This window comes from Lepisosteus platostomus, chromosome 3 (genome assembly GCF_059453375.1).
Source record: "Lepisosteus platostomus isolate fLepPlt1 chromosome 3, fLepPlt1.hap1, whole genome shotgun sequence".
In the NCBI taxonomy this organism is placed as follows: Eukaryota; Metazoa; Chordata; class Actinopteri; order Semionotiformes; family Lepisosteidae; genus Lepisosteus; species Lepisosteus platostomus.
The window spans coordinates 36457468-36471491 of NC_142613.1; the positions used below are offsets into that span (position 1 = coordinate 36457468).

Genomic DNA, 14024 nt, shown 5'->3' on the forward strand with positions numbered 1-14024 from the left:
CCACGTTCTGTTGTATTTCCTAAATAAGGTGAAGCTTACAGATTCTATAAACGTTGGCCACAGCAATACTTTGTATATAGCAGACCTAGAGGTGCTTTTCTGCGGGAATATAAATAAATCCTGGTTGCTGCAGAATGTACCAGGATAGGTTTACAGGGAGAGGGAGTCTGTTGCCCATGAAGGGAATTTGCTCTCAGATTTTCAGAAAGTAATTGGGAAAGCTTAAGGCGTCACATGTAGCAGTTGAGCTGGAAGAAGTAAAAGGGAGGGGGTGATATGTTTGTGCTAGAGCTAAAAAGCATTAAAAGTCATCCTGTTAATGGGTTAGACTTTGGGTCTTTTCCTGTGACAGCTACTGTACATGCTTATGTTACAGGACACATTTGATCAAAGACCGAAGTTACAGTACAGTTTTAATTTTTCAAGGAATTGTTTCCCCTTTGAAGGCTGAAAATGTTACTTCTAATATAAAGTAGTGCAGAAGCACTACTGAAATAGTGCTTCTGTAATAAAGGTCTCATCTACACAAGGTTCTGATGGGATTTGAAGCACATAAGCCAGTTATCAGGGGTGTGTAATGAAACATTGTATTCCCAAACATGAAAGGTGCATCCAGAAGCTTCACATAGGTGTAAAAATGTGGATATTTAAATTTACATGTGCTGCTTGTGATAAATGCATATCAGAATATACAGGTGATATGCAGAGTTGGAAGGAGGAAAGCAATAACTGCACAGTGTTCGCAAATTTTCTTAATGTAAGACGCCTAACTTGCTGCTGAAAATGTACAGGCTGAGATTCTTCTAATAAAAACTGCCATGGAAGATGGAAGGTTTATCTCAACATGAAAACACCACATGTACAGAGGGGGAAAAAAGAGGTAGAAAAAATGTCAAGACCTTGAAAGACTGTGATACCCATAAAAGTGTTTTAAATTGGAATGTCATATTTTAAATGTTTTAGGAATACTTCATGTGCTCCAAAAGCCACAATGAGAACACTCTTCTTGACAAAAATTTTTTTTCTCTAAGTTAAGTTATGATTTTATTATAATAATGCTATGCTTCGTTAACTGAAACTACTTCATTAAAATGTTGATTGAAAATTGAGATAAATGTGGCTCTGCAGAGGGGAGCTGTTCATTTAAAGGGGCATCTGGGCTAATATACTGAAACTTTTAGATTTCATTTCAGCCACTGTATGCATGGAATAAGCATTATACTGTATGTTCTCTCAGTATTCTGTGTCAAGCATTGGATGAGCATTGTTCTGACAGGATGCTATAATTCCTCAGCAGTGTTCAGGACCAAGGGAAATTAAAAACAAAGGTACTGCTTTGTTTACACGACACAAAGCAGTACCTCTGACTGCTGATCCGGCTACCGTGATAACGTGTCTTCCAAGTAAATCAACAACATAACCAATCTTTTATAGTTTTATTTTATTACCAATAAAATAATGTCACTACTGTATTAGTATTTTTCCCCTTCAGAATTACTGGCATTGCATGTTTTGTAAACTACCAAATTTGAGATACAGTATAATAGGAGTTTTACTTGGTGCTCTTTAGTTTTTGTTTTGTTAGAGTGTGTGCTAATATCCCCTATCTTGACATTAAACTAGAGCTTTGTTCATTTTGTAGCATCAGAAAAAATACACCTGTATGTTTTGTTTGTTTTCATTCTTCAAGGCCTTGTGCTTTCATCGGACTTCAGACCTAACAGTTTTTCTGTAATTGGACTCTAAAATGCTTGCTGTGGGTCAACAACCTTAAGTCCCTGTTTATTCTTAGAAGTTTAATTTTTATTTACTTTTTAAAAACATTCATGCACATGACATTCATCATTCCTGTAACGTGGGCATTTTATGTGTGCTCATTCTGCAGGATGAGATTGGCGTGGTGTTTCAGAACATGGTCAAAAAATCCTTTGATTAGCAGTGGGGTGATAAAACAAGACTTTTCCTAATAAGACTCATTTATAATTACATCATGTACGTCAAACAATTAAAGGTTCACATGCTTATTTTATACCTCAGGGTAGGTTTTGTTTACACTTACCAATCCCAGGATTCTCAGAAGTTTAAAGAACTTCTGAATTGCCCCTGAACTGCACTAAGTACTGTGCCTCAGAGAATGCAGTTGTTAATTGAGCAGCAGTATAGTGTTAAAAGCCTTCGGGTGTGTCAGCAAGGACATTTTGGGAGCTCCAGTCTGTGGTAATTCAGTTAAGAGCCCTTAAATAAGGGATTTTGGTTTTGCTTGGTCTTTTCAAATCACTGTTGGTTTATATTAAGGGAAATTAAAGTTCGAATTAGCTCTGGCAGCAAGTGTGAAGAGTTCAGTAGCCTCTTTATCTTCCTTGATTTTGGCTTTTTTGGGGCTGGAGCGAAGGATGATGTAAGCTTTAGGCCTGGGATCACTTCCCACACTGAATTACACCCCGAGCTGACTGGTCACATTCTGCTTTTAGCTTTGGATTTCTCCACTCGGCCTCAATGGCTTTCCTCTCTCCTCTTCTGGTTGGCACCAGCTACTTCTTTGTTGCTGGCACCACTGCTGTCAGGGTCCGGTAGCAGCCTGTTTAAATGACATAATGAATGTGGAAAAGGTAATGGTCATTAAGACCGTAATGAATGAGGAAAAGATAAGGGTCATACTTGTGAGTAAGTATGATTGTTTACAGCATTAGCAACCATAGATATTTTAATTAATATGTTGCTTCATACTGTAATTTTTTTCACTGCAAACCCTGTTTAAAGCTGTTCCAGTTTGTGCACTTAGTAGTTTTGCCCACAAGCATTCTGGCACGTCAGATGACAGACCACTGCTACAGCAGGGCTTGTTTTGGGAACCCTCATTTGGGTTTGGTTTGTGTCAGCAAAAGCCCTGACGTGACCTTTTGTTCTTCTTTTCAGATGCCCCTTCAACAGAACAGCAGGAGCTCTTCAGCCAAAAGCTGCAGCAGTGCTGCATGTTGTTCGATTTCATGGACTCGGTTTCGGACCTCAAGAGCAAAGAGATAAAACGCGCGACACTGAACGAGCTGGTGGATTTTGTCTCTACGAACCGGGGCGTGCTGGTTGAGTCGGCCTACTCCGACATAATTAACATGGTAGGTGGCTTCGTTTCTTTTCCTTGTGTCACACTGGCTGGTTGTGATGCAAAAAGAGTTCCAAATGGCTTAAATAGTATTGGAGAGAAGTAAGACTGAGTTGATAATAATAATGAATAATAATAATAAAAATTACTTACACTTATGTAGTGCTTTTCTGGACACTCCACTCAAAGTGCTTTACAGGTAATGGGAACTCCCCTCCACCACCACCAATGCGCAGCATCCACCTGGATGATGCGATGGCAGCCATAGTGCACCAGAACACTCACCACACATCAGCTGTTAGTGGGGAGGAGAGCAGAGTAATGAAGCCAATTCATAGATGGGGATTATTAGAAGGCCATGATTGGTAAGGGGCCAATGGGAAATGTGGCCAGGATGCCATGGTTACACCCCTACTCTTTTCGAGAAGCGCCCTGGGATTTGTAACGACCACAGAGAGTCAGGACCTCGGTTTTTACGTCTCATCCGAAGGACGGTGTCCGTTTACAGTATAGTGTCCCCGTCACTATACTGGGGCATTAGGACCCACATGGACCGCAGGGTGAGCACCCCCTGCTGGCCCCACTAACACCTCTTCCAGCAGCAACCTTAGTTTTTCCCAGGAGATCTCCATCCAGGTACTGACCAGGCTCACACCTGCTTAGCTTCAGTGGGTTGCCAGTTGTGAGTTGCAGAGTGATATGGTGAAATGCAATGCTGTTATTACCATTGTTTTTCAAGCTGAGTTTGATAAATTGATGTTAGTGAGGGATGAAGAAATTATGTCAGTAAAATGTACTGAACTGGGGGTCATGGTGCTACAAAATTGTGTCTATAAAAATATACGACAAACCCGCATAATACTTCAGCTTCTGCCTCAGGATACCACAAATGTTAACTTCCACCATTTCAAAACTGGCAACTTGTTTCGACTTTCCAGTGCTCCCTCAGATGAGCTCACCATGCCACGAGCACTTCCTTAACTTGCTCTGTCACTCTTGAGCATTACAAGAGCATTGCAGCTGCCTTTGATTCGAAAAGAGAGGCTTGTGTCTAAGTGGGCTAAGCTGAAATAGATTTGGAGAGTGTTTATTGACTGATGGCTCTGCTAGCTAAATCTGCTGAACTTCAAAAGAGTGCTATTTTCCCATCTTGGTTTTGCAAAATTGTGTCATGATAACCACACTGGAAAAGCAGAGCCAATGGATGACTCCTATGTTTCAGAGATGTGGCCAGTTCCTGAAGCAAAATATTAATTCTTTGCAACAGGTTGACATTCAATATTCATGTTGTAGCTCTGTTGTGTATAGCTCCTTTAGGATACCCTGCTTCCCAACCCTATGCTTTAAATGATTAAAGTACATTCAGTGTCTTTTCAACTGTCTGTTGTACTAGTCTGTGTACTAATGAGGATTTAAAGCAGGCGTTGATCTTCCTTCTCACTGAGCTTGCGGTGAGGAAGTCTTGCCTCTCCCTTTTAAAGTGATTCAGGATGCGATGCCAAAGTGTGGGATTGAAATAAGAGGACACATTGAGCTACATCTTGGCAGTATAAACCCATAATCAAAACGAAATTGAGCACACTCATTTTCTAAAAGTATTTTTCATAGGCTAAATGCATATAATGGTTGCTGTTTTCTGTTAGTCTCTTTCTGTAACCTTAAAATATCACTAAGAGAAGTGGTGTTTTGCAGAAGTGATAAAAGCCATCTCTTCAACAGCATCCTACTCAGTTGAGAGTGTAGAGGCTTGTGCAAAGGAAAGGATATGGTATCCATGTGGCTCATCATCTGTTCATCTCAGATTCTCACAAAGAATTCCATCTGCTACTTTTCCTTTTACTTTTTACTTGTATGTCATTCTGGGTTTTTAACTTTATTTCAAGTTTAAATACCCCTCAGACCCCATACCCCTGGATTCCATACAGCTTGAGATGGTTTGAAAGGTTCAGATTCTGTAAACTCAATACGACTAGCTGGAGTCTTTCTGCTAAAAATGAGTTTTGAGTTTGTGTGGTAACCCTCATTAACAGTGTCTAATAAGGTCTTGAGAAGCGTAAATTGTGGTTGAGTATGTTTATGACTTTAATGAATGTTTTTTTTCATGAGGAGCAGTGTGGAAAAAGTGTAAATACAAAGACCCAACATCATTATATTTCCATTCTGTCTGTTTTTAGAGTATGTGCAGTCAATGCCTTTGGTATTCATAATTGTCTTAAAGGCTGTTCTTGTTTTTTGGGTGCTCCTGTTGATGGACCCTCTGTAGTTTTTAATACGTGTCCCACAGAGCCACCCATTATACACCTGTCATGCACTTTTATCCAGAAAAAAGAAAATAACTTTGGTGAAATAGATCACTAAAGAGCAAAACAAATCTGACATGTCTTCTAATACTCAGCACAACACTTTCAATAACTGCTTATCCAATTCAGGGTCACGGTGCCTCAGAGCCTTTCTTGGTAAAAATTGGGTGCAAAGTAAGATACACCCTGAACAGGACACCAGTGCATCACAGGGCACACACAGACACAGACACAAACACACACTGACTCACACCAGGGCCAGTTTTTACCAAAACCATTTATACTACCAGGAGGTCTTTTGACTGTGGGAGGAAACCAGAGCACATGGAGGAACCCCATGTGAACATGGGTAGAACATACAAGCCCCATGTGGATAGCACCCTAGGAATTGATCCCAGGGCCCCAACACAGCAAGGCAGAAATGCTAACTGTTATGCCACCATGCTGCCCTCTTCAAAAACTAATTCAGAAAATGATGGTTATTTTCCAGTAATGGAATCTTTCCCTGCCTGGGAAGTATACTGTATCTGCTGTGCCATAAACTGCATGTGGAGAAACAGAATTTGAATTTATGCAAGGTAATTAAAATAAAACTTCTAACAGGAAGCAAAGTAATATTTGTTCTATCCTGCAAAAGACTGATAAAGTCATACATAGATCATGTACTTTTTGACTTATCTTTTCTCCAAAAATATTTAGGCCTATTGCTATTCTTGCATCAGTGTGACTCATATTGCCATACAAGTGAGCTGCTTCTCTGACGCATCTAGAGCTTGCCAAGGGCAATGCTAATTAAATACGCTGAGGGATAATCTATAGACACTGTATGGGTCCTCTTCAATGTTTATCCCATAGAGCATTGTGAGGGGACAGACTTGCAATTACAAGACTCAGATTCTTTAATGCATATATAATGGGGCTCGTTTGATATACTGTATTTCATAAGGGGTTTGCAGAAGTACAGTCACCAGTGCTATAATACAGATTTTGTTATCAGAAAGTGGGGGCTTTGTGCATTCTACAGCAATTCAGTTCACATAATTTCAGTGTAAATTAAAAAGATATTTCTGTATGTTCAACCCATTTTAGGTCTATAACTGAATGATAATGGTCCTAATTTGAAACACTTTTCTCTTGCATCCTTGTGAAAGGTCGATTCCCTTACATTCTAATTCCCTGTCTCCTTATGAAAACAGGTCTAGAAATTCAGGCACTTAGGTGTGAACAGGGAAATGCACATTTCTCTTTGTTCGTTGGTTTCCTAGGGAGCTTCTAAAGATTGCAAGCAATTCTGTTAAACATTTGAAGGATTGCATGGGCTTTTTTGTCATATAATAGAGCATTTGACAAGTTTCACAGAAACTGACTTGCGTGCTTTGTAGCTGAAAGTAAAAAAAAAAGTCTCATGTTGTTTTTGGACTGTTAGGTATTTTATTTTCTGCTTTGAGTGAGCTAGCACATTAAACCTGATCTGATCTTGTTGTTTTGAGTGTGCCAGTCTACCTCTCCTTTGCCTTTGACAAACAGCACCAGTTGACCACATTCGCATTAAAAGGGGTATGATTGCACCTTTGCGTCAAACGACATCGCTGTGCCTTTGGCCTCTTGATGTATGATTTGGGTTATCTTGCAGGCAGCAAACACTTCCTCCTCTTCGGCTACTGTCTGGTTTTGGGATTTGTACATTCATTGCAATGGGCCATCAAAATACTACATGAAAAAAGACAGTACATTACAGCATAATTATAAAGGATTAAGTTTTGGGTGATTGATTACCTTTGTATTAGTCTCATAATATTTGGAAACATCCCAGTGCAATGTTCATAGTGGACAGGCAAAGAGTATGAATAGGGATATGAACTGGAAGACATCTTTACACAGTACTCTTCAGTCCCAATTAGCAACAACATAGCTTCACAGTTTGTCCTACACTATACTGATGCTCTCTCTATGCAGACTTTGTGTTTCTGTGTGTAAATTTCTTTGGTACCTTGTGTACTGGGCTGCTTTCATAAGAAGCATTTTTTGTTTCCATCACAAAGTCTTGGAGATGGGAACAATTCCCATTTCCTGGTGTTTTAGTCCATTTCAGATTTTATGAGCTCCAAGGTCTTTTACAAATAAGGTCTGAAGAAGCAGAAAAGCAAATCTGTGTATATTTAGCTGCACATCTATATAGATTTACTCATAACATTTCCAACACTCGGTGTTGTGCACAAGCATCTTTTCTATAACCAAGGTTTAATTCAAACTGCTCTGCAGTGGGAGCCTACAGTATGTGTTCATGTGAGATCTTTGTCTTTCTTTTCCGAAATTATAAACATTTGAACTATAGGACAGATTGGACATCAAGGTGTTTTCTCTTCATCAGACAGTAATCTTTTCTTGAGTGCAAGGTATCCTTCATCTTTGCCATTTACTTGGAGGTTGCATTGAAGCTGAAGTGTTTTACTTGACCTCTATTTATCAGCACTGTATCAGCTCGCTTGTTCTGTTACTGTACTGTATGCGAAAGCACTACAGCTCAGGCTGCCTCAATCTTCAGAAGATATTTACAGGAAGATCTTATTTGTACCATTCTCAATATAATGTAGCCGGTACATCCTCTAATTTATTTAAATAATTTACTATAAACATATATGTATATATTAAATGTGATGACAGACTGCACTGGCAGATTGCAAACTATGCATTTCCTCCAAGAAAACAAGGTTGAACACACGACACATTATTTGTGATTAAACGTATTGTATTTATTTTTGGAAACTAGCTTTTGTTAATTAAGAAATCAGGATTAGGTTATTATCAGTGTAAGAAAATTATTATACAGACTCTTTACAGCCGGGCTTCGTTTGGTCAACCTTACTGCACACCTCATTGTAGAGCAACTACAGAGCAAACAAAACAACAAAGAAGAAGCATCAGAAGATGCCATAGCAACATTTGCTTTTGCTGTTCTGCCTACAACAGAACCATTTTCCCTTAAAGATTTTCTATCTCATTGCCAGCTATCATGAAATCATGAAATTGTTGAAGAACGAAGATGTCATCCCTTTCTGTCCTTCACTGTCTGACAACATAGCTTTTCCTAGTCAGCATGAAAGGATTTTATTCCTTTTATCTCTTATCTGTCACAGGTGAGCTGGATTCTAATGAGACTAGACAAGATTACTTTAGGACAGGAGGATACCTTTCCCCTGACCTCCTAGTACGCACACTTCCATTCCGTCAAGACGCCCTTAGGTTCACTTAACAGGGTGATTTGAGTCTGACTGCTAATCTGCTCCCAGTGTAGCCCTTGCTGTTCCATTTGCCTATACTCTTTACCGAAGTTACAGGAGATCAGAGCCTTTCAAAACCCCGGTAAGGAGAAGCAGCTCTCTTAGTGACTGGATTTGAAGCAAGTTTCGTTCTACAAATTGAACAGGCCAAGAATGTCAATGAATTCCTCCTTAGCATTCACCAAAGAATATAGGTTTAAGTGAATTTTGTTAAAGTCACTAGATTGAATAGCCTTTAAGGTGTTTGAGCTGTGAACTCCGATTGTAATGAGCTAAATATGATGGTAAATACCAGTAAATACTGGTTTGTAACATTTTAACTAAGTGCATGTCTGTGACAATTTATTTTCTTCTTCATCTTAGGTTCATTTGTTTATTTTGGCATTTGTCATGCATTGCTGCGTAATGTGAGTAGACAAAATGCATATAAGCACTCTTCCCTGGTATGGTTTACTAATCTTTTAAGGTTGTGCAAATTGTGTTACTTCCAGCACGTTGGCGAGACGATTTGTGTATTGATTTGTGTTCTCACTTCCCTGATCTCGTTTTCTTTTCTTTTTCAAAATCCAGAGTATTCCCTGTTACTTAAAAAAAAATCAGAATACAAAATTAGTTCAACCAAGTGTTCAAATCCTCTAATCTAGTCTTATCATAGGCAACCAACTATTGTAGGGCACAACTAAAGCAATCTTCATTTACTTACCTTTTTACACTACACCAAAGATATTTGTAGTTCTTTTGCTATAAATTTCAGTATAAATGGTTCAGTATCAACTTGTTCTAAGTTTAAAATAAGTATATTTGGTACTGTATTTATCCAAGTCTTTGCTTGCAATGATTTAATTGATTACACTGATATCAGGAAAATTAATTCAAAGTTACTTTTGTTGTGCTTTCTTAAATTAAACTAATACTTGTACAGTATTTTCCACATATTTATTTTCTTGATAACGACCATCATACTGTAGATGCAGTCAGTAACAGTTCCTGATTGGTTTCACCCAGTTAGCGGCACATCAGGGCATCATTGCCTGATTATTCTCCTTTCCCTGTACTGTCCTCTGCTGGGGCCAGCAGCACATATAGTTTCAGGGGAATCAGGACATGCATGTGTGAGGCCAGATTTCCCTAATGAAGCCCCTTTAGTTTTAGAAATCGTGTGCTCTATTGCTCATCACAGTGTGGGATGATTGCTTGGGGACCTGAAATTAGAGTGCACTTCTGAACGTCACTCGAACCAGATGTTTAATCCTCCCACCTGTTTAGCTTGGCGCTGCAGGAAGCATTCATTTATTTAGCAGTCTCAACAAGGTGGGAATAATGTGTTTTTAAAATATTTTCTGTCTTTTTTTCCCTATAATGCAGCTATTACAGTTGATAATAGTAATAATAACAATACCCTTGTGTATACATTGTGCTTTTCATGAGAATTCAATCCTTCAGCCATTTTATTTCCCTGGAATGTAAAGTACAAGATGCTAATGATTCTTGTTGTATAAATTAACAGAACTTCAACTTGGACGTGATGGTTGAACACCACTTTTTCATTGCTCAGCTACAACTGTTTTATTCTTGCGAAATGGCATAACTGAAGTGCTTATTATTTCTTTCAGAAAGTGCAGCTCTTCTGTTTAACTTGTCTTTTTAAGAAAAAGAAAACAGCTCTGCAGTCTCAGCTGGTTGCCTTTTTACATTTCTCTCTAGATCTCGTCTAAAGCTGCTAGTTTGATTTATAAAGGAATACTTTTTTTGGACAGCTGTTGCTCACATTTCTTTGGAAATTCAGCTTTTTTACCAAAACGGTTAGTTTTAAATTATGTATGCTTGCCTGTTGAAATGATATATTGATAACAAATCACAAGAAGTCAAGTAAGATTGTAATGATATACTAACAAGATGGGATCACCTAGTATGACAGTATCCTGAATTCTTGTTAAAAATAAATTTAAGTATTGTAAGTATTTGATGTAAATGCAGACTTTACGGTGTGATGTTTTAAGATTTCGCCTTTTGGAGTCTTAAGCTAGATCTTTCTGCTAGTCTTCTCTGTAAAACATTGGGGCATATTTATTCAAACAAAGTGTTGCTTCTCACGTGTAGTTAATCATTTCATTCTTACTTCTGACACATTTGTGACACTTATATTGTCTTAAAGTACATATTACTAATATCAACTAACCAAATTGAGAAGGAATTCCTTACAACCCCAATTGTGAGCAAATTAAAAGTGGAGAGGGTAATCTGTACTGAAATGATTTACCTATACATGTATGTTTAAGACATACAGTACATGTTTTCTAACGTTTTCTTAATGCATTTTTTTAGAAATGGGATACCAACAGGAGTTAATGTCCTAAAATATTAGCTGAGATGTCTGAAAACATCTGTATGAGTAAAAAAAGTAACCCTAAAAATAAGACAGTCTGTACTCACTGACTTCTGTAAGTATGTCTACAAACTAATAAAATGGACTTCCTATTTTATTTTTTGAACAAACCTTTAACAAGATGGTCTCCTACCCTGGAGACACTATCATATAACTAAATGGCTAATTTCTATGAACATCAACTATGGTGACCATGTGAGAGCTCAAAGTCTTGTTTGATTTTTTCCTTGACATTTCCTAGATAATTTTAACAGTTACAGTATCAAAGGCTTTATCAGTTTTTACTTTTTCTCTCCAACTTATCTCTCATCCTTAACACTTTATTGTTTTATTCATCATTTTAATTCCAGACTCTGCCTCCCTTGTGTAATCATCTTACTTTTTAATTTGAAGAAGAGCTGGGTGTCTTGTTCTGTAATTCCCATTTAGAAAAAGAGACAGTACAAAATGAAACTCCCAGCTCTGGCCTGCATTCGTACTTTCAGCTAAAAATAACTGTTATTATTGTTGTAGCGATGACCTGCCTCAAAGCAATGTTTTTCAAACATTGAATTTCAATAGGAGTACGTGGATGCAGAGGCAGCTAAAAGCTGTTAGTTTTTATAACTGATTTTAGTGAGATGTATAGTTGAAGTCAACTAAGTACTAGAATATTATTCCTGAGAACAGAGGTTACTTTTACCTTAATAATTAGTGCTAGTAACCAATGATTGGTTGATTACCAACTATATTCATGGAACATTCTTAAGAGTTTTTATTTCACTAAGAATATTTTTAAATACATTTCAGTGTGCAGTTTATTGGGATGAAACATAGTCAAAACATACATTGATTAAGCTCTTCGTTCAACGTTCTTGAATGGATTGAGAAACTGAGTTTGTTTAGAAGTACAAATGACACAGAAGTACTTCTTTATATGTAGTTTTATATAAATATATCTCTATATATAAATTATACTTGTAGGTATGGAATTATAAAAACATCTTTATATTCTTCTTTACAATGAACATCCACCCTATAGAAGCCTGTCAAGTTGCATTACCAGATTGTTTAATTATCATGGTGTCATGGTTGGCTTTGCCCCACCAGAAAATGGGGTGATGGTGCTGGTGTTACAGACCCAAGACAATAGGTACGACAGACCAGAGAGAGTGACTGGCTTATTGCACCTCGGGCGCAGAAGAGGGGCTATCACCGCATTGCACCAGCCCAAAGAACTGTCCACATAAGTCCGCCGACCAGGAACTTGGAGCAGGGGCCACCGAGGGTGTTGCTCTCTTCTGTCGGGGGAGGAATTCCTCTTGCAAAGGTCCCAGGAAAAGGTGGTTGTATGGTGAAGGTGGACAGCATGCTGGAGTTGCCTGGGGTGCAGGCAGGCAGCAAAGGGAGGGCAGTGTAAGGAAGGCTTTTGAGGGAAAGGATTAACCACCAAGATCCAGAGCTTTGCTGAGTCCAGAGGGCTTCACAGGGTGGAAAGGTCTGACCTTCCAGGCTGGGCAGGGAACTCCGAACTGGTGTCCTCTCCAGCCAGAGGGCACCAGGACACAGAACGATTCAAAGCACTCACCCTTAAGGGGGGGTGTTCTCCAAAGACCAGGCCAGGTGAGTGCTGTCACCAAGGTCTCCTGGCAGCCAGTCCTCTGGGGAAGTACCTTAAAGAGGATGGAACCAAGTTCCCAGGTGCCGATTGGACCTGGCCGGTAGAGACATCTGCTAAGATCAGGTCTTCCCTTCAGGCTCGTCCTCCAGTTCCCTCTCAGCTATGGGAATCCTCCGGGCAGCACGGCTGTTGGAAAAAGCTTCCAGAAGGAGCCCAAGTAAACTGGAAACCAGGAACAGGAAAGGCTTCGCTGGGAAGTTATAACGATGGCTCAGAAATGAGATGTGGACTTCAATGCCAGATTGCGGAGGAGAGGCTGAATAGGTTTTAAACACCCTTACAGCACCCACTGCAGTGAAAACCCTCAGTAATGCCAGGTGCACTGCTTCGCTGTCTCCACTGCGAACACAAAGTCATGGGCTGAGGTTAATGGCAGAGGAAACATGTCCTGTTTTATTTTCTGGGGAGGATGACTATGGCGCGAAAGATGAAATTTGGTGCCTGAGAAGAGTCGGGAAAAGGGCTGAGTGGCTCCGTCTGCCCGAGAAAGAAGAGGTCTGTGTGCAGGCGTTTAGTACACCCTATTCAGTTTTCAAGTCTGTCATTTTTTAGCGTAACACACCCTGCAGGAGAACAGCCCCTTGTGGAGTGGTCGTGGGTCGTAAGGTGGTATTTGAACATCATAATTTCTGTATTGGTGAAGATAAAAATAATTCTTAAATATTCAACTTTCTTTACAATGGATTCATACTCCATAGCCTCAATGTTGCATTGCTTCAGTATTTCATGACAGTGGGACTTGTCAAAAATGTTTGCAGTTGAAATCCTTCTTCTAGGGACAACCTTTCTGTTAAAATGTAAATAATCTGTTGCTTTAATACTAAACAAAAACAAACAAAAAAATATGCCACTACTCCACATTCTTGACAGGAGTAGTAACTAGAGTAATATTTAAGCCTGTGGACTCGGTCCAGAGGGTCATGACTTCACATGTCAGGTGGTACACTGCTGCTGTATCCTTGAACAAGGTAATTATGTCAGACTGCTCTCGTAAATCCTCTGCTGTGTAAAATAAATTTAAAAACATGGATACAAAAACACAGCAACATACAGAGTGGGATTCCACCTTTTACATTTTCTAGCACTTGTGAAGTTTCCATTCATCCATTTCCTAACCTGTTTATCCAATACAGGGTCGTGGGAGAGCGGGAGCCTATCCTGGCAAAGCAGCAGGTGCAAGGCGGGGCACACCCCAGACAGGATGCCAGTCCATCACAGGGCGCACAGACACACCCACTCACACATTAGCTGGCTTTCTCAGAAGCCAATTAACCTACCTTTATGACTTTGGACCGTG

General features: G+C 39.3%; 1 protein-coding gene across 1 annotated transcript in view; it reads left to right on the plus strand.

Moving 5' to 3' along the window:
- Nucleotides 1-14024, plus strand: part of ppp2r5a (protein phosphatase 2, regulatory subunit B', alpha isoform) — a 106124-nt gene that overhangs the window by 46455 nt on the left and 45645 nt on the right. Inside the window, exon 2 of the mRNA XM_088625488.1 lies at nucleotides 2917-3113. Coding sequence (XP_088481614.1) covers nucleotides 2917-3113 — 197 coding nt within the window. The remainder of the gene's footprint in view (nucleotides 1-2916; nucleotides 3114-14024) is intronic.